This window comes from Phytophthora cinnamomi (genome assembly GCF_018691715.1).
Source record: "Phytophthora cinnamomi strain GKB4 chromosome Unknown Contig107, whole genome shotgun sequence".
Lineage (NCBI taxonomy): Eukaryota > Oomycota > Peronosporomycetes > Peronosporales > Peronosporaceae > Phytophthora > Phytophthora cinnamomi.
This window is the reverse complement of record NW_027151040.1, coordinates 71,597-98,741: the sequence shown is the minus strand read 5'-3', so window position 1 is coordinate 98,741 and position 27,145 is coordinate 71,597. Positions and strand designations below refer to the sequence as shown.

At 51.9% G+C, this 27,145-nt stretch overlaps 6 protein-coding genes across 6 annotated transcripts; 3 read left to right on the top strand and 3 right to left on the bottom strand.

Moving 5' to 3' along the window:
- Positions 1-7: 7 nt before the first annotated feature.
- IUM83_17263 (uncharacterized protein) lies at positions 8-5,707 on the bottom strand (the record flags this gene model as incomplete). Its single annotated transcript, XM_067942202.1, has 9 exons — positions 8-62; positions 130-305; positions 364-575; positions 4,251-4,263; positions 4,341-4,380; positions 4,483-4,532; positions 4,591-4,721; positions 4,786-4,836; positions 5,209-5,707. 9 exons carry the CDS (start codon positions 5,705-5,707, stop codon positions 8-10), a joined length of 1,227 nt encoding a protein of 408 aa, XP_067782373.1.
- A 127-nt stretch (positions 5,708-5,834) lies between these two features.
- On the top strand, positions 5,835-8,342 carry IUM83_17262 (cleavage stimulation factor subunit 3-like; the record flags this gene model as incomplete). Its single annotated transcript, XM_067942201.1, has 6 exons — positions 5,835-5,903; positions 5,978-7,241; positions 7,323-7,469; positions 7,537-7,779; positions 7,841-7,922; positions 7,991-8,342. 6 exons carry the CDS (start codon positions 5,835-5,837, stop codon positions 8,340-8,342), a joined length of 2,157 nt encoding a protein of 718 aa, XP_067782372.1.
- A 67-nt stretch (positions 8,343-8,409) lies between these two features.
- IUM83_17261 (uncharacterized protein) lies at positions 8,410-13,498 on the bottom strand (the record flags this gene model as incomplete). The annotated part of the gene is made up of 10 exons (XM_067942200.1): positions 8,410-8,863; positions 8,941-9,171; positions 9,877-10,055; positions 10,135-10,157; positions 12,087-12,174; positions 12,255-12,338; positions 12,426-12,506; positions 12,589-12,876; positions 12,970-13,125; positions 13,211-13,498. 10 exons carry the CDS (start codon positions 13,496-13,498, stop codon positions 8,410-8,412), a joined length of 1,872 nt encoding a protein of 623 aa, XP_067782375.1.
- Positions 13,499-13,754: 256 nt separating this feature from the next.
- Positions 13,755-17,495, top strand: IUM83_17260 (uncharacterized protein; the record flags this gene model as incomplete). Its single annotated transcript, XM_067942199.1, has 4 exons — positions 13,755-16,478; positions 16,544-16,621; positions 16,703-17,104; positions 17,169-17,495. The coding sequence occupies 4 exons, from the start codon at positions 13,755-13,757 to the stop codon at positions 17,493-17,495; spliced, it is 3,531 nt and encodes a 1,176-aa protein (XP_067782374.1).
- Positions 17,496-17,784: 289 nt separating this feature from the next.
- Positions 17,785-18,476, bottom strand: IUM83_17259 (uncharacterized protein; the record flags this gene model as incomplete). Its single annotated transcript, XM_067942198.1, has 2 exons — positions 17,785-18,169; positions 18,238-18,476. 2 exons carry the CDS (start codon positions 18,474-18,476, stop codon positions 17,785-17,787), a joined length of 624 nt encoding a protein of 207 aa, XP_067782404.1.
- Positions 18,477-22,483: 4,007 nt separating this feature from the next.
- IUM83_17258 (calmodulin-like protein) lies at positions 22,484-24,907 on the top strand (the record flags this gene model as incomplete). The annotated part of the gene is made up of 2 exons (XM_067942197.1): positions 22,484-23,456; positions 23,520-24,907. 2 exons carry the CDS (start codon positions 22,484-22,486, stop codon positions 24,905-24,907), a joined length of 2,361 nt encoding a protein of 786 aa, XP_067782405.1.
- Between the last annotated feature and the right edge of the window lie 2,238 nt (positions 24,908-27,145).

Below are 27,145 nucleotides of genomic sequence, written 5' to 3'. Positions count from 1 at the left end.
ACTGGGTTCAGCATTCGTCGTTCGAGCTGATCGTGAGCTGCTCGATAGTCTCCAAGATTTTTCTTCACACATTTTCAAATAGACTCGTTAGTTTGCGAATCAAAGCTTACTGCAGTAGGGGGCACGTACTTGGCGGCGGTCAAGTCACTGGAAGCTTTCTTCGACAACAGTCCCCCTTTATGCCGTCGCCCGCCTGCTTGGCTGTGTGATTCTTGGGTCATCTCCAAAACTTCATCGATATTGTCAAGTGGCCTAGTTTGCGCAGAAGCACCATCCAGTCGGTGGTCTCCCATCCGGCTTAGCCTCTGTGTGCATGTACGTTTTAGTTTGGAGATATGTGTTGCGGCAAATTGCAAGCCTTACCTTCTGGGAAACTTTGAACTCCTCGTCAATTGAGTTCGCACACGTCTCCAATACTCGAAGGCGCTGTGTCATTCGCTGCATGTTATCCCGTAAGTCGATCAAGGTATCGATCCCGCTCGCCGAGTCATGCTCATCATTTAAACTCCTTGATCGATCGTGGTAAGAGTAGTGCTGCCGGTAGCTGGCCCGATACCTCGCGTTCATCGCTTCATCTGTTTGTTGTGCGGCACGATCTTCTTCAGCTTGCACACTAGAATGAGTTGGCGACTGACGACCGTCGGACTGATTCTCCTCACTACCCGCTTCCGAGCTTAGTTTTCGTGGTACTAATATGGTCGAAACCGAGGGTGAAATAGAAATGAAAGGCAAGTTGTCAGCCGAATCATTGCTGGTGCTGTTTCCCGTTGTATCGAGGTTCCCAAATCGAGCAACCCGAAGGAAATGCTTTCTTTCTTTGAAGTGCTTCTTCTCCCCCCCGTTGTCAGCACCATCTAAATCTACCCAAATAGGAAACTTGTCCGCAATATTCAACGGTGGAGGCCCCCGCAATCTTCTCATACGATTCACCTGGGTTTGAAAGTCTTCGGTTACCCGGCACTGAATTCCCACACCTTTCACTGAGCTGCTCGTGTTAACAGTTTTCTGACCAGACGTGACCTGCTTGTCTTCACTAAATTCTTGTGCCATTGGAGAAGCTTTCTCAGGGCCATTTTCACTTTGCTGACTGGTCCATTTCTTCGTTTCCCTCTCCAGTTTGGCTGGTGGTTCCACAACTTGGACGATATTGTTAGTCTGCGCACCACTTGACTTCAGTTGAACAACTTCTGTGGGGTCTATCGAGGAGATAACTGGTTTCGATTTGACTTGATATGGATACGATTTTGTCCGCTCGCGATCAAGTACAAATTGCCGTTTTTTCAAAGAAGGGTTGCGCTGATGAGAATTTCGACCTAACAGTTTTAAGCTTGCGCTATCGGTTCCATACTCTAGTCGTAAGGGGTACACAGGTTCTTTTGATACACAATACTGATCCTCGTCGCTGCGTTGACTTCTTGCGGATTTCCTTTTTACACCAGTGCGCTTCGTCTTATCACCCGGTAGCGATAAATTCGTAGGATCTTGCTTATCACGATCGTTTTTCGTATCGGCACCGTCCCTAATGTTGGGAATTCCGTTTTCTCCAAGTCTGTTCGAATTCTCTTGGTCGCTGCGCACACAGCCACCATTTTCTTGCCGAAGACGAAAAAGTTTGAGCGCGTTACGAATAGAATCATGCCGCTGAGCAGACTTAGCGTGCTGATTTGATTGCATGTCCGCTTCACGGCACGTCGATGGATATTGCCGTCGATTTAAATTGCGAACCTGGAGAGATATCCGTGCCATCCGTTGGACATCGGTTACACCAGTGATATCTTCTCTCGTAGTCTCCAGCAATGTTTCTGAAGCTGCCTTCGTCTGGGCACGCCGAAGAGACTGCAATGTTGCATCTGCTTTGGGCTCCTGACGATCATCGAGCGAGCTAAATGGCCCCGATGACCTATTCTCTTCGTTGGTATTTACTGAAGCCACCGCGTGTATTTTTTCTTCCAAATGCCTTGTTTGTGCTTGCAATAGGGCTATTACTTCATCACGAGATATTAGACTCTCGGACATGAGTGGCTTTGGTATTTGCGCAGGTTGAGGAACAGAACCTGGTTCAGTTTCAGCACCAATATTTGTAGGCAACGCTGCTTCAATATTTTCATTGGGGGCTTGCGAGTATTTTTGTACAGGTTCACTGATATCAGCGGAAAGATTTGGAATAGCATGACTGGTGTTCACGACTTCATAAGGGCTTCTTGTTAACACCGCAACGATTTGTAAAAAATCTGGATCACAGCAACCGCTCACTAGAACGCCGACTTCACTATTGTCAGGACCGGTCAGTTCTTCTTTGGTTCCTTGGACCCGAAAAAAGGCTTGCTGGATACGCTTGTGGAGGTGTTGGTAGTGAAGCTCAGACTCAGCCAAGGACACTTTTAAAGTTGCTAGCCGAAGTACTTCCCGCAGAACTCTGTATCTCTTTAGGTGCCTAGTCAGAATCTTGTGTTTCGGAAAGCCCCAAGCGATGATCGCCGCACTTTTGCATGGGTTTACTGTAGTTGCTTCTTCCAAAAGCGTTATTTGAATGCTAAGCAGTTCCTCGTAGTAACCACATAACGTGCCTACTGCGTTTAGGTGAAGAGCGGAAGTGGCCGCGAGGGCACCAATGGCTTCCTTCTCAGCGGCAAGATTGTTATCATATCTAAGCGTATGATAGCTCCGGGTGCAATATGCCGCCTTTTCGCGTAGCCAAAGTGCCCATGTTACCAGCACGATAGTTCGAGCTATCTTTTGTGATTTGAACGCCAGCGCTGCTTTAACATGTTCAGGCTGCTTAAATGTAGGTAATCGCAGTTTAGCCTCGGTCGGCATGATTACTTCCCGAGCCGTCGTAATGCAATCACGAACTGTTTCAAGGTCTGTTGGCAACTCCCCTAACCGGGAATCAAATAGCGTCATTCCAAAACTGTCCCGAATGAGATTGTCCAAGCCTCCGTCGATAGCTTCTAAATGCCAGACAACCCGCGAAATTAAGCAAACCACGCGAGCACATAATTGTGTGTCAAGGTGTGAAAATTCCCACAATGTGCTCTTCCTAAAGTTGACGCGGCAATTCTCACGAGACCTGGTCATCTCGGCAGACAGCATGTGGTGATAATCGTCAAATTCACTTTCGATAGCGCGTGGCAAATTCATGCTGTCCACATTGCAGCCTGCCGTGCGTTGGGAATGTTTGAACTGACGAATAGCACCAATGTGCTGAAAAATTGCCATGATCTCGCCTATATACATCTCACAAGCCATCGAATGCAGCCTCTCGGGAGATTCACCTTCTGCCATATTGACTGGTTGTTTACAGAGAACCTGCAAGCACGGATGCACAAGAAGGCTTCTACTTTCCAAGCAAAAGTGAATTAGCAGCTGAAGGATGGTCGCGTTGGTAGCATACTTGGTAACTTCCATGACCGTGTCACTAAACCAGTTACTGTTTTGACCGACAGCAGTATCCGGGTTGCTTGCTACGCGCTGCCATGGCTTCATACAGCAGCACAACATTTCTTTTCGTTTTAACATAACTGGAGATACGTTTATCGAAAATAAGTGACCCAAATCAATAGCTACCCCGTTCACTTGAAGACAACAGCACATCATTGTGTATGATTCAAGGAGTTGCTTTACCCGATCAAATAATGAGTCACTGTTACGTTCTATGGTGAGTATTGGCTCAGAAGCACCACGGGAACCATCACGCTCAACGATCAGTTGACAAAACGCATAAATGTTTGATCCTTTTACAGACTTTTGCTGGATAGGTAAAGCCTCCAAGAAGATGTCTTGCACAAGTTGGATCATCGTTGTAAAATATACGCGAAGAAATATTGTGGCCTCCATTGAATGTGACCACCAATCCTCACTTTCACTGACTCCACTGAGCAAAACTCTAACCTGTTGCGATATCGTGCTGATCTCCTTACAATAGTGACGCTTCCTGTCGGAACCACTAGGACAGCCAGACACAGTAGATAGCAGTTTCGCACTCACTTGTCGTAGAATGTTCGCTTCCATCGATATCGTTAACGAAATCAACACCTCAAACAATTTCAGACTCTTGCCGACGCAATCAATTGGATCTTGGGATCCGCCAGTATTGACCGAAGCACCAGCTAGTTGTTGATGAATGACAGATAACAGCATGAAATACTCATCTTCAAACTTTTTCCAGCTTTGGCTTAGAACAATCCGTGCGGTATCAAGGAGATCGTATGAAGTGAGAGAAGAACAAGATTTAAGAAGCCCCTGCATACTTTCGCCCAAGTCCTACAAGTGAAGCACAGACTTACAGGTAAGGTATCTACCGGACACAATATCTCATAACGAACAATCCCATATCTTACGGAGATACCGCTGTCAAGTCTTGTTATCACTCGCCTCCTCCTGTTGGTAGTGAATGCATGGCATGGAGATATCTTTGTTGTGTTGTTTGTGGGATTTGCGACACATTCTTCGTCATTGATCTCGAGTTTGAATGATATACACCTCGTTCCAAAATCAACGACAACCTGTTTTTCCTGATCAATCCACACCAACTGGCATATTTCACGGTTACGCCTGACAATTTCACCAGTCAGAGACGGAATAACCCACCTGCAATGCAGCAGTCACCGCCTTTCCTAACAGAGCGCTGAGGCTAAGACGTTTGGACATGGTACTGGTTGTGGCGATGGACAAAAGCTCCATGGACCTAGAGTCACACGCCGTCCCAATGCTGATTTGTCCTGTTGTCAACAAATGTGTATGTAAATTCTACAATACTTACTTTAAATGTATGCCCCCACGTACCATTCGCAAGCAACAGCGCAAAAGCAGTGTCATTGTCGACCCAAGCTCCATCTATAATTTGATGATCCAACAAAATTTGCTGTACGGAACTATTTTTCAAGTCTTGATCAAGTTGAACGTGGTACAACATGCTCCCAGCGGTTATTGCCGCGGACGTCCACACTTTTGTCGTGAATAACTTTAACCCCTGAAAACTACCGAGACTCGAGTTTCCAATCACTCTAGATGAGAAACTGGAAGGACTCCAACATGCATCCACATCAAGTATCCACTTCTCCAAAACTACAGAGCCGTTTAAAAATTGCGTCGCACGTAGGTAGACAAAGCAGTTTCCCATCACCGATGAACTGACAAACCTTCCGCAGCTACGAACATCAGCAGACGAAGAGCCTACCGCTGTTCCTTTTACCTCTGTCCACTCACATTGCTCCCAGGTTTCTTCAGCATCATTGAAATCGCAATCCGATGGGTTCCACCCCCACAATTTCCCGGTTGCACCTCCCACCGCTACAATCTGCTTCCCACGTGCATCCACGTAGGCGTCGACTATCTCCTCGGTCAAAGCCGGCAACGACTTGACAGCCACCTCCCCCGCTTGGAAATCCACCAAGCAAATGTCACTGCTCGCTGCTGCATCTCCTTGCTGTTTCTTTCCCCACGCAACCCCATATCGCGCGCCTGTAATATTTCTCCCAGCGAGCGTGACATTCGGCGGCAGCTCCACAGCGCATCGAGTTTCAATTGACCCTGCACAAAACGCTTGTGCATCCGCCACCCGCAGCACATCCCCGCGACCTGCCAGCACCACAGCGTCCTCCACCGTCATGCACACCCAACCGCTGCCCGAGTCCCTCGCATCTCGCGCTCCATCCTGCGGTATCTCCGTCGCCGCGCCGCACACTCGCGCCACCTTCCAGCCCATGATCCAAAACGTCACACTTTGTGTCCTTTGGGGACTGCGCTCTTTTTCCACCAATCACAGCGCAGAAAAATAATTGCAATTGCGATTTCGAGTTATTCGGCGCCAAACAGCCAATTGCCTCGAGTCGATGGCGGGATCCGACAGCTCCGAGGAGGACGAGCCCATCGCGGCGCCGCAGGCCGCCCCCGCGCCCCCCGTACGTCCTCGCCCTGCTCTCTAGCGTCTGCTCTCTCTCGTGGTGTAACTTGCGGCCGCTGACTCGCTCTGCAGAAGGCGTGGATGGACGAGGACGCCGACGAGGAGGAGGAGGACGCCGACCTGAGCCAGCTGCAGCGCCAGCGCACGCCCAAGTTCAAGCGCTGCGTGGCCGCCGTGGAGAAGGACGCGTGGAACGGCGACGCCTGGATCGCGCTCATGAACGAGGTGCAGCAGCTGCCCGTGGCCGAGGCGCGCGAGCACTACGAGGCGTTCCTGGCGCAGTTCCCGACCTCGGGGCGCTGGTGGAAGCTCTACGCCGAGCACGAGCTGCGCGAGAAGCAGTACGACCGCGTGCAGGAGATCATCAAGAAGTCGCTCATGCAGCTGCGCTGCCCCAACGTGGACCTGTGGCGCTTCTACCTGGACTTCACCAAGGTGGTCAAGCTGGACGTGGCCGTGGACTCGAAGGACGCGGCGGCCATCGCCACGGCCAGGCAGCTCATGGTGGACGCCTTCGAGCTCTCCATCGAGCGCGTGGGGGGCTCCATCCACGCGGCGCCCATCTGGCAGATGTACTTGACCTTTGTGCAGGAGGAGCAGGACCCGCAGGCCTTCCTCAACGTGAGGAAGCTGTACCATCGGATGGTCATGGTGCCGCTCAACGGCATGGAGACGATCTGGAGGGACTACGAGAAGTTCGAGCGCGCCATCCCCAACAACGAGGCGCTGGCGCAGAACTTTTTCAAGGTCTTCAGGCCCAAGTTTGACGCCGCGCGAGCGGTACTGCGAGACCGCAAGAAACTCTATGACCAGGTGAACGCCAACGCGCTCGCGGTGCCTGCTACGAGCTCTAGGGCTGATGCAGCAGACATGGCTAACTGGCAGAAGATTTTAGCGCTTGAGATGGGCAACCCGGAGAGATTGGACGCATTACGACTCAAGTCCCGCATGCGCTACACGCTCGAACTTTTTGTGAGCGTTAAGCGACACTACCCCGAGGCATGGTACCAGTACGCGTCCTACGAGAACCAAGCGAACGACCCTGAAGCAGCGGCTAGTGTGTTCGAACGCGCAATTGAAGCAATTCCAGAGTCAAGCTATCTGCACTTTGCATTTGCTGACCACCTCGAGCTGCGGGGAGATATTCCCGCCGCTAAGGCCATTTACGAGAAACTGCTCAAAGACCACGTGTCGGCGCTTGCATATGTCACGTACCAGCGCTTTGCTCGTCGTGCGTATGGGGCAAAGGGATTGAGTGAAGCCCGTGCAATTTTCAAAAGAGCTCGCAAAGATGAGCGAGAAGGAGCGTGCACGTACCACGTCTTTGCTGCATCGGGTAAGCATTGCCGTCTCATGACATTTGGTGTCCTTCTTTTCTTATAACGCGCGAGTTTATATTGTCGGTCGGTTTGTGCAGCTCTCCTGGAGTTCTACAGCGATAACTCAGAAAGTGGAAAAGACATCGCGCTGAAGATATTCGAGTTGGGATTGAAGAAGTGCATTCAGGAGCCTGCATATGTGTTGTGCTATTTGGATTTCCTTGGTCACCTAAATGATGACAACAGTAAGTTTTCTGTTAGAATGGGTCCTCAAATCCAAAACTTAGAAATTACGTTGTGATGTGTTTGCAGATATGCGGTCATTGTTCGAGAAAGTGTTGTCTGTCATGCCTGCTGAAGTATCGCGCACGATTTGGGATCGCTACGTGGAATTTGAGCACACGATGGTGGCAAGCGGTGGTGACCTTGCCACTGTGGCTAAGGTAGAAGCCCGGCGAGCACTGGCGTTCCCAGATGAACCCTTTGTTGAGATGAAGGGTTTACTGAGTATCGCTCACCGTTACTCATTCTTGGACCTGCGACCACCGACAAATTGCGACCAGAATTTCCTCGATATGTACCGTGCTCCAGCCCGTGGCGGGTCTTCTGGATCTAGCGGTAACGATGGAGGTGAAGATGGAGATGGAATGGGAGGCGCTGGTCTTGGAGGCGGCTTTGGACTCGATATGGAAAGGTACGCAAATTGCAGAAAGTTTGCTACATTTTGTACATGCACTCAAACTAACTCCTTTTTCTGCTTACTTAGACATATTCCGGGCCCTCCGCTTCCTGACTTCTTGAAGGAGTTCGCAGGAATGTTGCCTTTAAATCTGCCCTGGAACGGGCCGATCGCTGACGTGGAGCATATTTTCCGCGCGATGCTGCTCGTTGATTTTCCACCTCGCTCGCGCATCGAGCAGATGGCGCACCAGCAGCAACAGCAAATGCAACAGCAATTGGCTCTTCAGCACCAGCAGCAACTCCAGCAGCAAGCTGCTGAGGCTGAAAAAAGTAGCGGGCTTGGCGACGACGACGGCGCCTCAGGTGTGGTTAGCAAACGACCGGCTCATGACATTTTCCGCTCACGTCAAAAGCAAAAGTTGTCGAAGCTCGGATAGTGCATAGCTGGACGCGAAGATGAACGATATAGTAGTCGGAAATCGTTTGGAATACCATGTGAAGGCCTTAGCTCTTTTGCTTCTTTTGCTTCTTGAAGTTGACGACAATAGTCGGGAATCCCAAGTCTCCATTGTTCCGAAGCTCTAGCGCCGGCTTCTTGCGTCCACTTAATACAGAGACAGCAGCGCTTGGAACGCCATTGGTTGCGTACGACTTCACAATGAACCCATCAGCATCTTCATCCTCTTCTTCAGAGAGTGGCTCCTCATCGAGTTCTTGACTGCCTTCTTGATCGCCATCGTTCTCGATGTCAGTATCATCGTCATCCCTATCAATGGATACAGCAGGACGCCAGTCTTTGAGGAGTGTTGCTGTGAACTCGTTCTCCTGAAGGGTCCGGCAAGCTGATACAAGCTTGTCGTCACTTAGCATCACGTCCCGACGCTCACAATCGCACCAGGCGCTTTCTGTTGCGTCCCATTCAGCCCTTGCCGCTTGTAAGTCAATATTGTTCACCTCACTGGTGGGGAGCAACATATCAAAAGTGTCAAAACCGCAGTATCACCAGCACACAGTATTAAAAAAAATGTTGCTCACCTTTGGTCTTTTAAGAAATCTTGGAGATTTTGGACAGCGTGCGAAAAGAACGGGAGCAAATTTGCCTCTGTCTTGGAGATCCATCGACGCGTGTTATACTTCTTCCCATACGTTTTGGCCAGCAACTCATTAGCCCAGCCTCCATTTAGACGGTTGCCACCATTGCGCTGCATTTTAAGCACAACTCGCTCTTGAAAGGCAGAGGTAACTGTCTCCATCGTCGTTGACATCCTATACGCTGCGCCAAACAAAACACTCAAGTGGCCTAACGCTCCTGTTGCATCACCCACACTTTGCTCGACACGCCAAGTGATACACTTTGTAATGATTGCCTTGGCACTTTTCGCTGCAAAGGCACCACCGCGTAGTACCAGCAAGTTTGTTTTAATCGGCATGTTGAACCCGCCAACTTCTGCTTGAGCGAAAACACGGAGGATACTTTCACACACCCGGATTGCTCGGCAGTAATCCGAGAATGGGTTCGAACCCGCAATTTCTTGCCCACCAGGTTTCCTTGGCGCTGCCCTGTACAGCGAAGCGATGGCACAAAGGAAAATCGCTTCGATAAAATATGGCAGCGACTCATTTGTCAAGCTTTTTAGCACCACGTGTTCACCATCGATGACCACAGCGAGCTCGTCTTGACGCCGTTTCTCTTCTAAGTCATCCTCATCCGAAGCATCCTCGCTATCTTCCAGACTTGTTTTTAAATTCTTCCTCATTTTACTCTTGCGTGGAGTAGCGGCGTCAATAAGAACTTGCAATTCCTCCAGTAACTGATCCAGCAGATATGACCCCGCTGACGCAGAATTGGAGTACGTCCATGACCCCACCACTAGATACGCAATATGGCGCCACTTTACGGATGGGCAACGATATTTTCCCAGTGAACAAGCACGACCTTTGTTCGGAGAAACAACAGCAGTAGGGAGAGACCTTAATGGGAGTCCACCGAAAAACTTCCCAGAGTCGTTCTCGAAATGGGTTGGAGTTGGTATAGATGGAAACGTTTGGTGCAGCACAGCAAGGCAAAGTTGGCCAACCAAGGCGCTTTTTTTCGTGTTCAAAACGAGTGACGCCAGTGCGTTAAGAACCAGGCAAACAAGCGTTGGATCCTGAGGCTCAAACAACAATACAGACTCGTCAGCTTCCATATTACATGCAGAGGTAACGAAGCTGTGCAAGATGCCTTACCGTCAATTCAAGGCTCTGTCGGGCTAAGAATCGGAAAAATGTTTCGTTGCATACGTGAGGATTATCACAACAGGACATATCTTCATCGGGGCTTGCACCACTGGCAAGAAGCTTCATCATTTTCTCGGCCCAACTGGAATCCCCAGCCGCAGTGGTCATTCGGCACTCTTCTAGTATAACAATGAAAGCATCGTAAATATATGCTAAGCTATGCGTCATCAAGTTTCGTGTCACCGTATTCGCAGTCGCAGCATCTGTCGACTCGGTTTCAAAATCCTCGTCCAGAATGCTACCAGATTGATCATACTCTTCACTACTGATCGATCGAGTCAATTCTACCGCTCTATGACATAACCACTTCACTGCCTGGCGCCCTTCACTGCGCAATAGCAACGATCTCTTGCTTCCACTGCTGTTTGATCCAGCCCTATAATCATTAAAGTTCATTGAAGTTACAGTATCGGACTGTAGGTGTCGACTAAATATTTGTAGTAGCCCCAATTCGTGATGCAGTGACAGTGGCGTCACCATGAAATTCTCCGACCACCCCTTGAAGGCCAAACAGATAACGCTAAAATCCAAACCATATAATGAGGCACGGGGTAGCTCTCCTTGTACTCGACGAAGCTGCCCCTTCATCATTTGCTCAATAATAGTTACCTCCATCAGCAACCATTCAAGTTCTTGCGTTTGAGTTTGATATCGCAAGTTAGATGTGTCGTCGAGGCATTCTAAGCTGCTCTGGATAACGTTTTTTTGGCACGTTAGCATCCGCTCCAGTTGATCATGCTGCTCCAAGCAGATCCGCAAGCGAGTTGCTAGTCGTGAATACTGTTCCGTGCAGTCATGGTTCGTCGCTAGCATCGAAGAGTATTGCTTTGCTGTAAAGTTCGTCGATGCCACCGCGATGTCTAGTGCGCACACTAGATTCCAGATAATGTTGATTAACGTTGAAGGTTTGACAGCCCCACGCGCTTCATCATCTAGTGCCAACATATATGTTGCGGGAAACAAGAAAGCAGCCTCTACTATTTCTCCTTGTTCGGCGGGGGATGCAAACTCCAGATAACAGTGAAAAAGCTCCCGGAGGAGGGAGATTTTCGTAAGGTACTCCTGTTCTATTGTCCTCCTGTTCGCTTCTCGCTCATGGGTTTCCATTCCGCCGAATGACGGTGGGGGTGTTCCAAACCGCATTTTAACCACGAACTCAGAGGCATCCACAACCAAAGGAGCATTTAAATCCTCCATACCAACTGCAATGTCCTTCTGTCTGTCGTCAAATGCTAACACAACGCTGCTGTCTTCTTTCATGCGCTGAAGCACCTGATCACGTGGCGTCCATGACAAACCTTTCTTTCGAAAGACCTGGGATATCGCTGAGGTTAATAGAGCCCGCTCTTGCTCAAGAGACGATGTCTGACGTGTTCGGCTCATTTCATCGCGTACGAAATGCATCACATGCAACAGTGTTTCATCACGATTTGCAGAAGTCAGCAGACGTAACATCCAGTTCGCTAACGATTTTCGGTCTCGAGAATCCACGACAACCTGGTTCTGTAGCAAATGCCCTGTAAGAAAAACAGCCATTAACTGTTTTACTTCAACTGCACTGGAGCGTCTTTGTTGTGACCGGCCGCTTTGAAGTCTAAACGATCGTTGGTCATGGCACAATCCTGAGGCTCCTACCCGGGATACAAGTTGCTTCTGAATGGTGATCATCAGCAGCGAATAGATACCGCGCTCTCTTTTCGTCAACAACGCCATGGTTGAACAAAGAAGATCGAGCACATGCGAGGGATACTTCCCATCCAATTCGGATTCCAACGTAGCAGAGGCAATTCCATGCAGATGATCCAGGAATAAGTGAGACGATGATGCCATTGCGCTGGCATTTCTCCGCGCGAGTTCGGAAAATCGTAGTGCAATCACTTCGGCCACATCCCAACACAGACCACTGCGAGTACGCTGCACTGAATCAGCATTACTAAGCAGAAGCAACTTTTTCGGTTGGCTGACGATTGTCAGTAGAAGAATCAAAGCCTGCTCGCAAACCCATAATCACGCGTAGTTAGCTATACACTTTAAAAGTAGCATTTGAGAAAGTCATATTTAGTACTTACTTCTTCTTGGGCAGTGCTTCGGTTTTCAACGAGAACGATCAGAGAATCCACTGAACTGGCAATCAGATTTGGAGCTAATGCTGGCTGAGTGGAAGCAAGGAAGCAAGCTGCAAGCAAACAACTGCAGAAGCGGACAAAAGATGGTAACAAGTAGGCCCATTCTGGCCTTACTAGCATCGTGGCTGCTTCACGCATCATGCGGCTGTGCAACCGACCACTCTGCGCAACGGATGTGGTAGTTCTGACAGCCAACTGCAAGACATAACGAAGTACGCGTTAAGACAACACTCATTAACTGCTACTCAACACTGGCACGCAAGGGTTTGCTAAGTACCTCATTCTCTGCCGACTTGCCCATCACGAATGTCAACAAAATGATGTCGAATGTGGTCAAAGGGTCCACATGTCTGATGAGGCGGAGCAGTGCTGTCAGCGCGACCGATCCAGCGGTGGCATAGCGGCCAATCACCTCCATCGTAAGCGACAGCGTCCCCGACTCGATGCGGTTGCACTCCGTTCGCAGTCGAGCGAGCGCCTTTGGCGCCGACGACTTTGTCACCATCGACAACAAACTCTGCACCACCGCAGGGATATCCTCCTCCACTGCTGCATCCAGCAGCGACTAAATGGCAGTAGCAGCAGCACCACCACCATGATGCAATCACCGTTAGTACCACCAAAATCCTCACTGCTCCCAGCGCAGCGTCCAACCCACCTGAGTCGCCTCCACAACTGTGTTCTTCTCACTGTTATCCAGCGGCATCTCCGCCAGCGACCCCAGCACCGGCACCAGCAGCGACCGGTCGGTCAGCAGCAGCTCCAGGTACGCGTGCACCACCAGTTGCACGCACTCCTTGGACTGGTACGTGAGCTGCAGCAGCCCAACAAAAACCGGAGGACGATTGAATAAAACAGGTAACTACACAACTCCAACCCCCCGCAGCCTCGCCACGCACCTTGGGCAAGTGGTGGATGAGCAGCACGCGGTGGTCGCAGAACAGCAGCAGCGACAGGATCTCCTCCGTCAGCTCCCGCGTGGGCGCCACGTAGTTGCCCAGCAGCCGCAGCATCGCGTTCACGTCGTCGCTCGAGTCGTCCGCGCCGCCGCTGCGCAGCCGCTCCAGCACCAGGTGCGCCGTCTCCACACGCTGCACGCTGCTGTCGGTGCGCAGCAGGCGCCGGCACGTGTCCAGCGCCTGCGCCACATCCCCGTCGACCACCAGGTCGCGGTGCTGCTCCGCCATTCTTGCAGTGTACCAGGAACGTGGTACACGACCGTTTTGGCGCCGTTACGGTCAACATTCAAACTTGAATTTCTTTGGCGCGGTAAGTTCGCGGGGCTAATTTCGGACGGCCTTGCCCAGCCGTTTCAAAACCATCTGGGCGGCTATTTTTGGGTCGCACTGACGGGCTCACTTTTGGCTCGGGGGTTGGCGACTCCAGTTCAACTTGCGGCACTTCGCAATCGGCCGCCCAAGCGCTTCGGAGTCTGCCGCGACGATGGCGCAGGAGACGGAGACCGTGGCTGCCGCACCCGCTGCCGCCCCGGAGGCGCCGCCGCCCACGACGCTCGAGTCGCCGAGCCCCAAGCGCCGCAACCGCAAGAAGGGCCGCCGCGGGTCCGCGGCCAACGCAGACGAGGAGGAGGAGGACGAGCAGGAGGCCGCCGTGTCGCCCTGCGTGTCGCCGCTGGGCGACGTGGCCACCGCCGACCTCGTGTCGCTGCCGTCGCCCGTGGCCGCCGTCAGCAGCAGCTTCGACGTGTTCGCACAGACGCCGACGACCAACGTGGAGAAGGCGATGGAGCAGCTGGCGCTGACTCCGCAAGACACACAGACAACAGTTGAAGCACCGACGGCCAAGGAGGACGGACTGCTGAAGCTGCCGGTGCACCCGTCCAGCGGACGCCTCCCGCTCACGCCCCCGCCCACGCCCGAGCCGTTCGTGGTGCACTCGCCGGAGAAGGAGCAGTCGAGAGTAGCACCCATGTCGCCAGCTGTCCAACTGCTGCCGACGGTTGTCGAGACTCCTGCGGATGGGCAAGGGCCGACGATGGCACCGCTGATGCAGGTGCACGTTGAAGAGGTGGCGATGGTCGCACCGGAGGCTGCGACGGGACCGCTGATGGGGACACCGCTGGTGGAGGCGCCGCCTCCAGTCGTCGAGGTGACAACAGAGCTTGAGATGGTGGAGAGAGCCATGGTGGAGCAGGAGACGTCGGACCTGAGCAGCACTTTGGCTGACATGAGTCTGCGCAACGAAACCAGCAGCAGCAGCGAGTTGGTGACACCCGATGCAATAGTCGAGGAGGCTCCCGCGAATCCGGAAGCTGTTTTCTCGTGCGATGCAACCGCGTCTGCAGAAGTGATTCTGTCTGTGGTCGAGCCTTCGGTTGAAACGGTTCCCATCGTCCCAAGTCCGGTGCTAAACAGAGACGTGCAGGTTGAGCCCGTCGCAGACGATCACGTGGTCGTGCCATGGTCCCCAATGACTAATGCAGAGGCCAATTCGATTTCAGCACCGGCACCAACTACATCGGAAGCACCTTCTGCTGAAACGCTAGCTCTCGAGCCAGCAGCAACGGTTCTGCCGGTGGCTGTGTCAATTGAAGCAACTCCAGCACCGACAGATATGGCTAAAAAAGTTGAAGGTACTGCCCCATCTCCTCCAAGAGAGGAAATCAAAGCCTTGACAGAGTCACCGCAGCCTCAGCGTCGCAACAAAAGAAAGGGTGACTCTCCGGAACAAAAGTTTCATTCTGCCCCGGTTGCAGCCCCGAAAGCGTTCCCAAAGACCCTCCACAAGGCAGTGTCATCGGTTGCCGCCACCGACCATGCTGCTAAACCGAAGCAAGCAACATCCAAAGATTCGTTGGAGCCTCCTCAACCACAGCGTCCAACCAAACGAAAGAGTGACGTACCTGACACCGAACCTCCGCCAGCTCCTGTCACAGAACCAATGAAAGAAACCCGACCAAAGCGTTTGGTGGCGCGGTCGAACTCGGGGTCTTCACTTAACAAAGCGAAACCTGATCCAGAGTCAAAGCCGAGCGCCACAGCGGCGACACATTCTGCCCACGACCCCAAGAAATATTCAATGATGAATCCTACGGCGAGCAGCTTGGCGCGAGCAACAGCAGCCGAAGCTCGCAAGGCCTTGCTGAAAAGTGGTGCAGCCAAAAAGTCCCCAACCCGCAAGTCGATGAGAACTAAGGCCGCGTCTAAACCACATGCGCTGCCCGGTAGCCTCCCGTCCGACAATTCCGTGCCCGCTCCTCCGGCCCCCATTGAAGCTGATGATGGAGATGACAGTCAACGCAACGTGAAGAGGCGACTTAACGCAACTGATGTTGAGGCTGCAAGCAAGCGATTGTATGAAGATGCCAAAGAGGCAAGGCAGAGAAAAGATGCCCGGCGTGCCGAGTTGCAAGAAACTTATACCTTTGCCCCGCAAGTTAACAACAATTTCAAGCGGCGCACAAACCCTGGGGAAGCCGAAGCTTTGAATCTTGACCATTTCACCCGATTGCATGCTCAAGCGAAGGAGCTTCTGGAGAAAAAGCGCGAGCTTCAACAACAACACGAAAGAGACGGATGCACGTTTGCTCCGTCAATTTCTGCACGCGCAAAGCGCTTGACTCGAACAAACTCGGGCCCTCGATACGAAAACCTTTACAAGCACGCCCAAGAAATTAAACAAAAGCGCGAGGAAAAACTCTTGGAAAAGGCCAAGACCACTGAGGAGCAATGCCCCTTCAAACCCAAGATCACTGCCTCTAAGTCACCAGTGAAGACTAAGCCCCTATATGACTCGGAACGCGAAAGACAGAAGCGACTTGCTCGTGAGCAGAAAAAGATCGAATCTGAGATGACAGAGTGCACTTTCAAACCGAAGGTGTCTGCGAAGCGTGTGAAGTCCAAAGCTGAAGAACCAGCAAATGTTACGAATGATGCTCCTGTTGATGCTAATCCTTACAAGCGTCTCTATCAAGCCAGCATCGATCGGACAGAACGGCTTCAGAAGCTCCGCCAGGAGCGCGATGAGGAGGAAAAGGCACAAGCGCCCTTCCAGCCCAAGATTACGGCACGGTCACGAGCCTTAAAAAGTAAAGCACAAGCGAAAGAGCCTTTCCACAAAAGGTTGTACAACAAGGACTACATGAAGAAGCTGGATGCTGAGCGGGAGCAGCGACGTCTCGAAGAGGAACAGCAGTTCACGTTCAAGGTAAGAAGTATGTTCTGATTGCTGAGATGTTTCGCCTCTTATGTGTTGTTGTTTCTGCTATCCAGCCAGAAATCAATGAACCTCCCGAAGAGATCAAGGCCAAAGTAAATGAGCGTGCTAGTCCTCGGAAGAGCATTTTCGAGGTTCGTCAAATCTAATGCACATTGTATGATCTTTATCGTGTTGCTTATTTATACTATTCGTCGACACTGCACTGATTGTAGCGCCTCTACGATGAGAAAGACAAGATGAAGGAAAAAATTGAGATGGGCGAAGAGCTTAAGCTTCAGAAAGAGATGGCAGAGTGCACATTTCAACCTCAAATCAAAGTTGATGTCGTAGTCAGCAATGGTGAGCCAGCTCCTCCAGTCTGGGAACGCCTTCTGAGCTACGACAAGGCCCAAGTGATTGAAGAGCGCGAAAAGCTGAAGGAACAACTCGAGATGCAGGAGTGCACGTTCAAGCCTGAGGTCAAGTCGCCTGATGCACTCTTGATGAAGCGAAGTCCGTCGTTCAACGTCTACGACAGACTAACCGGCAGCGGAAGTAACTCGCCGCTGGACCCGACGAGAGCAAACTTCATCACGAGACGACCCAGCAGCTCTCCAGGCCGACAAAGTCCCGATGTAAGTTCTTATATGGTGGAGGAATTACAAAAAAACTTATAATGTGGTTTTGGTTGGCAAACAGTCGAAAGGTGTGTCGATTGGTCGGATCATCAAGTTAACGAAGTTTTCCCTGCCTACCGAGAGGAAGAAGCCAAGCAGGACGTACTCTATTAGCCAGCCAGCCAGTGTGAACAAGCCAGCAGTGAAGAGATCTACCTCGTTTTCCGGTCCCAAGTCGGCGGCTTCATCGCCCATCATGTCAACGGCAGATATTCCCTCCAATCTCGTTGGAGATGCACAACAAGAAGCTGGAAATGCAGCTAGCAGGGATGCTACTTTGCCCCTGTCCATCACGGAAAACTACGAGTCGTGGTCCGCTGCGATGGACGCAAAATTGAGACACCTATAACAGCGGCGAGGACGAACCTCACTTATCGAAGTATTTTATTACCTGAGGTCGATAGACAAACGATATTGAATTGCCTTCTTATAGCATTAGCAAGTGCTACTAAATCATAAATACAAAACACGAGGGGCACTCAAGTGATTGAATTCTTCGATTTCATACTACACTGTCCCATCTCATACTACTACTGGTATTAGTGAAAAGCATAGACAAACGAATTGCAGTTTTGTGTGCGGTATACTTCTTAATTGGCGAACTGCCTCGATATGCTCGCAGCGGCAAGTTGCTGAATCTAGTGTGAGGCTTTAGCTCCCCCAGGCTTGGTCACCACCAGTGGGCCCAACGAGCGGTAGTGCTCTGGATCGTACACCCGTTCAAGTGCCTGGAGCAAGTGAACGATTTCGTCGGCCCACACGTGGAGGCATCGGCGATCCAGAAATGACGCAAGACGACCTTGATTCCCTGTGAACTCGGCACGAGAATCGCATTGCCCAAAGTTGACTTGCATCAGCCACGTGACGCTGCATGAACCTTCCCATGGAGTCGGGGTGATCAGCCATCCACCAAGAATGCAATCAGCACGCGAGCCGTGGTTCGAGCCAAGCACTCGAGGGTCCTCCCACGCAGCAGTATCTGCGGGTATCATGACGATAGAAATGGTCCCGCTTTCGTCCACCCTGCACATCCGCAATATGTTAAAGTCGATAGCGACAAAAGACGACCAGATTGGCAGCTAGGTACTTACCTCCAAGTTTTCCGCGAAATCATTTGCAGTTTGCCACGGCCCCAACTGCTGCCCTTGAAGACTGTCCGAACAGTCCAGGTGTTGTCGTTTTCACGACTGAGAACTTCTTCGCTTTCAACAAATGGAGTCCATGACATCCCAACTCCATTTCCAGGCATCTCGCCATCCATACTTCGATTCATCACCATGTCGAAAATTGCTCGAGCTGGAAAATGGCACGTCGTGACCCGTTTAACCATGTGGAAGCTGTCGGCTACTTTTTCAAAGACTGCATCGCAAGGTCCTGGTTTGCGATTTACTGCCCATCCGCTGTATTGGCGAGCGTGTTTCTTTAGCTCGTGCAATGCAGCACTAAGGCTTCTGTCTTTTGAGGGCGCTGTAGTGGCCAGTGCTGGAGGGAGGTTCAGAAAGAGGCGCAGCAAATACCATTGAGCAATAGTTCCTTGAGCTTCACCTCCCAGTACCATTTTCTCCAACGCACAGTGAACAAAATCCTGAAGTCCAGATTGGCGACGAAGAAGAAAGCCATCTTCCAGCGTACTTTGCCGTCGTAGAGCACAGTACGTCTTGGGTGGCAATAATTTCCAAAGTCCGGCAGATGGGAACATCGTGCAAACGTGCACAGCAAACACGTAGAATTCGCGAAAACGCCGCTCAACCGTGATTTCGGATGCTGTTAGAGAAGGAATGCGCGTAGCAAGTGCATACACCGCAAACTGGGAATCGGTAACTCGCACGTTGCGTACATTGCATTGGAGCAAGGCATTCTGTACTCCAGACGACGAAGTTACCCACCGACGTTGTTGATCGGTAGCAGCAATCGGTCTGGTGGATGGTAACGGAAGCGTCACTGCAGGAGATCGAACCTCCGATGTATCAGCAATGGAGATGGAGCGCTCAGGGACAGCAACATGTTTGGTATTCTCACTGTTGTGTGGCAGTTGTGGTGCTGAATTCGCACGATCAGGTGGTGTCGGAATATCTTGTTTACTTGGGAGGATAGTTGTGGGTGTAGATGAAGCGTCTAAAATGGCATCGATAAAGGAGTTCGCTCGGGCAGCAGTCTTCAAGAACATCACCTTCGTCGGGGAAGGTGGGGCTGTGGAACAGTCATGGTCTTCACTTTCTTCAACTGAAAGCTGCGCGCGACAGTCACGACAGACGACAGTTGGAGCTACTGGGACCCACGCTGTTGGATCACTCGTTGTGAGACCCGTGTCCATTCTGAAAGGGATCGTCAGCTTCGGCCCCGCGTGGAATATTCGGCGATGACCTCGAGCTCTTCGAAACGGGGAGCTTTTTCGATGTCTTCAGGCACAAAACTACTAGAATAAGTGGCCTCAGGACGTGAGGTTTGAGCTATTTTCGAGTGCGTGCGTGTCAACAACACCTTCACGGGTTGACAATGCTTATTTTTTTACGGAGATTACTGGCGCCTTATAGTCTTGATGTGAAGTGTCTGGGTCCAGACATCAGTAAAGGTGCTCGTGGTTTTTCTTCACAGTTCAAACGGCTTGTTGAGACTCTTGGAGCTGATTGTTGGGCATTTCCGACTGCTCTAGTTGAAGTTCTCCTGCGTTGCGCAGAGATCTTGGTAGGTGCGTCAAAGGAAGTAGTCGTAATTCTTGATGCTCGATCAGATTTTCTTTCTGAAACCTCCTTGGTGCTTTGACGATATCTTTTTGGTTCGGCTCCGGAGAGAGAAAAGAGCGAGCCCATTAGTAGAGTGGAAGCTGCCGATGGAGGCGTTTTGGGGACGCGAGGGAACAATGTTGGCATAGCAGGATGCACTTTCAGTTTGCGTAGTGGATTTGCTGCAGCGCCACCAGGGGTGGTTGGCCTTCCCGCTATATTGCGAGGAACCGCACTTGAGGTTGCTTGCCAGGCTTGAGGGCGCTTCGGATGCTGGGGGGCCCTGCGTAGTTCCCACTCGGTTTCACTGCGAAACGTGCTCGAGTGGAAGGTTGCAGCTTTTTGCTTCAAGTTTTCGAGCGACTCAAGTTCTCGGCTGGTGTGAGTCACCCGCCCTCGATAGGTACTCCTGGTCGTGCCAGAGCCTCGAGCAAAAGGCACTCCCACTCGAGCTTGTGGAGGTCGAGGACGAGATCTAGCTGTCGTTGGATGCTTCTTTGGTAATGCTGAAATGGTTTGACGTGGCGCAGCTGTTCTGTTGGAGCGGAAAGTTAGCGGTGCTTGCGCTGCCCCCCGATTTCGAGAGATAAAGTCTTCGATCATCTCAACTCCCTCTTCATCGTCACGCTGTGTCAAGAAGGTAGCACCTCCAATTTTACGCTCGCTACTGCGTTTGGTAGTACTCTGTCGATTTTGAAGCTTCTTCTTCAACGCCTCTTTTCGAACAACAATAGATCGAGATCTCATAGTAGCCTTACTTTTTCGCCGGCAGTCGACAGTGGGGCTCAGGCCATCAGCTAGCAGATTTATGGGCCGACGTTTGTGGATCAGTGGGTCGGGTCTTATTGCAACGTTGCGTTTGGACGCTACCGGTGCTGACACTGGAATGTCAGTTTTTCCCTCAAGTTTGACCAGAAGCGATGCGACTTTCCCTTTCCTCGTAACAGGGCCACGCCGACAGCTAACAGAAAAGGCAGTGGAAATAGGGCTTGTTTGAGCTCTATTTGTCAGTGCAGCTTGGCGTTTCTCCCGTTGTCTGGGTGATAGCGCCTGAAGCGTTGACGAATGTCCGGATATTGGGTTCGCAAGTCGGTTGATAGTCTCCTGACGCGTCTTGCGTACAATTGGCGCGGTACCATATGCGCTCTCCATGTATGCAAGACGAGAAGAGATGCCTCCAACTCGCGGTCCTTTGGCGCCATCCTTGCAAACGTCGTCAATTCTCTCACCAGGGAAACCAAGCCGAGCCTTCTCGAGTTCGGAGTGATGAATGTCTACTGAGTGATCCTCTGGGTGTTTGATTTTCTCCATCTGTGAGTACGGGCTAACCTGACTTCTTGCCGTTGAAGGTGTAGCTCCGTTGTTAGGATAAAAGCTGAGCAGATCCGGTCGAGGTGTATAGAGCACTGACTTCAGGTCTAGTTTCTCTAAGAATCGCAGCGTTTCTTGCTCAAGGTTCTCATCGTTGTTCGAGCACTGATTTTTGCTCGCCAGTCTTGTAGAGCTGTTGAATCCTCGATCTCGATTCAATACTTGCGTTTTCCTTGGGGCTACCTTGCCGTCGTTATGCTCGATCGACCCATCTTCTGTGTACGACTCGTCTTCCTCCATCACTTGCTCTAACTCAGAGCCCCGCCGCGACGCTCGTCGAGAAATGTTATCATCTTTTTCGTCGTCGTCATCACCGTCATCGTCGGGGCGCACATTTACCAACTCCTCAAATTTCAGCCGGGGAATGAAAGGGGGCGACAATACTGGCTGGGGTGGAGCAGGTCTCATCGGGGCAAGGTGCTGTCTCGGATTTGTCGTCGAAGGTGCTCGCTTGGTGGTCGGCTTCTGAGGTAAGAATGTCGGTACCGCAGGCTTGAAACTGTCATCATCTGCCTCCGCATCGTTGTCGCCTGCAAAGAGATCGCGAAAGAGCTCTTCATCTTCTTCTTTCGGCCTAGCAGAGCGAGACCCCGACGTAGGTGACGTGGGCGAGCACGTTTCATGATTGACTATCCGAGTGGAGTACTCGGAAAATGAGTCGACGGAGTAGTTCCGAGCAACGGGCCGCACGGGCGCTGGCGACGATAACGGCAGCGGTGCGAGCAGGCTACCCGTCATTTCCCACCGCGAAATGACCTTCGCTCGCCAGAATGCCTTGAACACACTACTGGAGTCGTCAAGGCTATCAATGCTTCAAGCGTGTATTTTTGCCCTGCCGCGCTATTTATTTCTTCGTTTTCAACACCAACCAAGCAGTCGCTCCCGAAGATACGCTGGCTTTCGGTGACACTCTGTAGCAGATATGCCTCCCCCACCGCCGCCGAGGGCCCCACCTCCGCCCAGACCGAAGGTTCCGCCACCTCCACAAGCAAAGCCAGTCGACGCTAATGCTGAAAGCATTCCAGGTCCACCCCGAGGTCCACCAGGACCACCAAGAGGTCCTCCTCCCCGTCCACCAGCAAAGCTAGCTGATACAAATGCTGGAAGCATTCCAGGTCCACCCAGAGGTCCTCCTCCACGTCCGCCAACAAATGATCTACCAACAACGACAGTTGATGCCAACATTCCTGGGCCACCCCGAGGTCCGCCAGGACCACCAAGAGGTCCTCCTCCCCGTCCACCGATGAATGCGCCAGGTCCGCCACAAGGTCCACCGCCAATTGGGGTCCCTCTTCCGCCGCGAGGAGCCCCGCCCGGGCCCCCGAAGGACCCACCGCCTCAACCGCCGAAGGACGCGCCGCCGCCATTACCAGTTCGCAGCGAGCCTGACAAGGACAGTGCCGTGGAGGCTGCCGCCAGTCTTGCCGCGATCCAAAAGCTGCTGCGTCGCGGACGACTCAGCTTCACACTGCTGGAGGCACGCGAACTACGGAGAAAAGGCGGATCGGTGGATGCAAGGCGCTTCAGCGCCGACCCGTACGTGAAAATTGCAGTGGGCACCAACCCGTTGTCGGCGCAGGAAAAGCGGAGCAAGACGCTCAAGAAGAGCGGGACGCCCGTGATATTCCACGAAGAGGTTGTGCCATTTGATCTCACGGATCCCGTGGCGCTCGTGACGGACGGCGACGTACCTGTCAAGATCGAGGTCTTCGATGAGAACCTCCTGTCGGACGAACTTCTAGGAGAAGTTCGGTTCTCCGCGCTTCGCTTCTTCGATGGCCAGCCACACCGCGAAGTTTTCCCCCTAACATTGCCGTCCATGCCGGGCGCTCCTTGTGGCGAGCTGGAGATTGAAGTCAAACTGGAAGAGGCTCTAATTGGGATGCTGTCGATAGTACTGATGGAAGGCCGCAATCTAAAGAGCATGGAGCTTATTGGGAAGCAGGACCCCTATTGCCAGCTATCCATTGGCAAGTTCACAAAGCGCGGCAAAACCATCGAAAAAGGTGGGCGCAATCCCTACTTTGGAGAAGAGGAACTACTCTTTTGGTTTCATGACGATCACTGGACACAGCCCATGACACTGCGGGTATTTGACGAGGATATTGGCAGCGACGATCTTATCGGCGACGCTAAGTTCTCGGTGCTGCATTTTATGGCACAACGCGGAGCACAGGAGCACGCGATTCCGTTGCGTAACAAGGGGAGCCCCGCAGGTGAAGTTCTGATGCGGATCGAGTTTCTGCCGGCAGGTGTGCTCACAGTTACCTGTCACTCAGCCAAACAGCTACGCAGTGTGGATGCAATCGGGCGGCAAGACCCGTACGTCAAACTCACTTTAGATGGCCGAGCGACGCAAATGGTCAGGAAGACCAAGACGGATACCGACGGCGGCAGCGAGCCTGAATGGGGTGGCGAGGTGTTCCGGTTTGATGTCGTCGATCAGTACAATCTGCAAGTTGAGGTCTGGGACGAAGACTCTGTCGGAGCTGACGACCTCATCGGTGCTGCGTCGCTTTCGCTGCTGCCAATATTCCGCTACGGCTATGCTGACGACTGGCTCAAGCTCTGGGTCAAAGGCCGATTCGGAAACAAGGACCCTGCCGGCATGCTTCGTCTCGAGATGAGCTTCGAAGGCCCTACAGGTGTGGCATATCCACAACACCAGGTCGGCATGGACCACTTTACTGAAAAAGAACGCCGAACCAAGGAGACGGCGGGAATGATCCCATCCGCCTCCGAGCCTGAAGGTGGCCAGGATGCAGTGATGGCTGCGAAGGCTCTTGCACTCACAAGGCCAGCTAAACGCGTAGTTGAAAATACCAGTGAGTTCTCCGAAGAAGAACTCCTAGGTGCCTTTCGATTCCTCGACGTGGATAAAAATTCGTTCATTGGCGCCGCCGAGCTGCGCCACCTTCTCATTTGCATGGGCGAGCTCATTACGGATGCCGAAGTTGACGAGATGGTTCGACTTTGTGATACGGACGGCGACGGACAGGTGAGTTTCGACGAGTTTCGGAGAATGGCAATCCATCCCGACCCAGGCGGTCCAGAGTTCGCATTGGCGATGGCAGAAGTAGAACCAGAGGAACCAGTACCAGTAGGTGGGGCGACTCTCACAGGCGAAGACAAACAGCGACAGCAACAAATTAAGCAAGAGAAGTCGAAGCTCATGCGGCGATTCGTGGAGGATACACGGCCAAGCTTGGAAATGTTGGAGCGCGCAGCCAAGAAGTTCCGCCAAATGCAGCACGACACGCTCGATTTGGAAGACTTCTGTTCACTGTTCGAGGTGGAGCCCACAGGTGAGTACCGACGCTTGTTTGCCTTGTTCACCCCAGACAACCAAAGCGACTCCGGGGCAGATTTGCGTGAGATGCTGCTCGCTGCAGTGAATTTCGTTGACGGTGTTGATCGCACGCAACGCGTACGCTTCTGTTTTGAGATATTCGATGATGACCACAATGGATTCATCACCGAGGATGAGCTTGTAAATATCCTACGCGCCAATTACTTGGCCACGTCGGCTGACCAGGTGCGAAAGAAGGCCCAGACGATTTTGCGCCAGGCTGATGATAATGGCGATGGCCGCGTCAGCTTAGATGAGTTCCATGCCATCTCTCGCAAGTTCCCGAATCTTCTTTTTCCGCCCCACGATGCGGACTAGCCGGTTGGCTTAACTATAATTATCCGAGAAATACACGTTCCGTAGCGAGAGCAGTATACTCTAAAGGATCAATCATCCTCGTGAAATGAGAACCCTTGACTCCCCTTCGGTTGACGTGACAGTCGATTCTCCTGAAAGACGAGATTCTATCGCAAGCAACGCCAGCAACAATGGTAGTAATTTCCACTCTGGACTCGGGGAGGTGCGCAAGGCCAACTTATGACGTTGTCACTTGGGGTTGCTGTCGTCTGACATGTCCTTTGCTTATCCAGACAAAGCATTTAATGGAGCGATTGAACATAGCACAGGTGAAGGTTAAGAGACTCCAACGCCTGGAAGCCGCACTTGTGGACTTCTTCATGGAGGTCATGGACCGTAGTGAGAATATTAATGCTAGTCAACCACTTGAACCGGAGTCGATGTTTGCACGAGGAAAGCGAAAAGAACAGTTTCTCAAGAAAGCCGAAGGCGACCCGATCTCTCTGTTGAACGCACTACGAACACATCTTCGTCTCAAGTTTGCTGAGCAGGAGGCTCAAGAAGCTGCCACTGAGCGACGATCTCTCGCAGAAAACTTAACTAATCAGCAAAAACAGCAAGACACTCGAGAAAAATTTCAGCAGCTTGAACTCACATGTAACCAGCTCAAGGAACAGCAGCAGTCTCTAATGCGTCAACTGAACCAACATGAAGTTGATCAACTACGCACCCGTCGCCAACAGCAAACGCTACTGGAAAAAATGAATGTAGAATTGCAGGAGAAGAGGTCACGAGTGGAGGAAGCGCAGCAACTAATAGCCAAGCAACGGCAGGAAATTACAGTGCTCCAAGAAGCCCGAGATACCTTGATCAAAGCTGCACAGATCCAGAAGTCTCTTGATGGCATCGGGAGTACAGGAGCTACTACTGGTAACACTGCGGATAGTGCCGCAGCTACTCCTTCAGCTACAACCGCTGCAGTATCAGCAACAGGGGCATCTCCTTCTCACACCAATGGCGATTTCTTTGGAACACCAGCTGAAAACCAAGCACTTCGACGTGCTCTGCGTAAATATGAGCTCAAAATGGCCCACACAGAGGCAGTCAATGAAGAGCGTAAACGTGAGGTGCAGCGCTTGCAGCAGCAGCTAACAGGATTGCGCCAAAGCACTCAATTTCAGATGTACTCTCGGCTCGAGAAAGAATCGCGTCACCTTCGCGAACTTGCAGATGATCTCAAAAAGCGCCTGGTCGAAAGTGAAGCGGACTTGCTGCGCACGAAAGGAGCCCTCAAAGAGCGCGAGAGCCACATGCAAAAAATGAGGGACGAGTACGCGAGATTTTTCAATGCCGTGCAGAAGCAAAAACAGCCCACGCACTATTCTCCATCGAAGCTTGGTCGCACGCCTAGTGCAATGCAACTCGCAGCAATATCACAAGGGAATCGCTCGCCGCAACTCCCATCGAGAGGCACAATCATGGATGCGCACTCTGAAAGTAGCACGGCAGCCACAAATGCAAATAGTGAGCACCCTTATGTGGTTGAGCACTATCGCTCAGAAGCAGCACGGGCGGACCGTGGGTCTGAGGCACTAAAGTTGCAGATTCGACGCATGATGGCCTCCGAGCAGCTGCATAAGCAGAAAACGAGAGTGCTACGAGCAGAAAAGCAAAATCTCATTCGGGAGCGTGACCAACTGCGTGCTGACTTGGATCACGCCAAGCGGTACAACACGCTCCAGAGCATTGCGATGAACCGGCAGCAATCGCAACCATCGGTAGAGAATCGAAAAATGGGTTATACAGGCGTGCCACAAGACGTGAAGTTGCTACAGAAGCGCAACGCCTTCCTAGAGGAGCGGTTTCGCAAGTCATTGCAGAGCAACTCCGCTCTCACTACTATCGGTGCTGTCGCCCGTCTTAGGAACTCCATTTCAGTTCCATCGGGATTCGATAGTGCCGACCCTGCCGTAATTCACGAAGCCGACTCTGAATCTACGGTGGCTGGTCATCATGATCCTCCACTCCGGAGACACCATCCGATGTTTATCACGAAATCTCGCCCAGCTTCAGCGAACACCACGGTCAAGAAAGACAGTGGGGGCTCCTTCCGGACGATTACTAAGCAAGATAACGTAGGCTCATTCCGATCGCTGGATACATCAACACTGCAGTCGCTTCAACAAGTGAAACGAGCAACTCGAGTACGCCCCCAATCCGCCAACCCCATCAAATAGGCCAATCGTGTCAATTGACTGT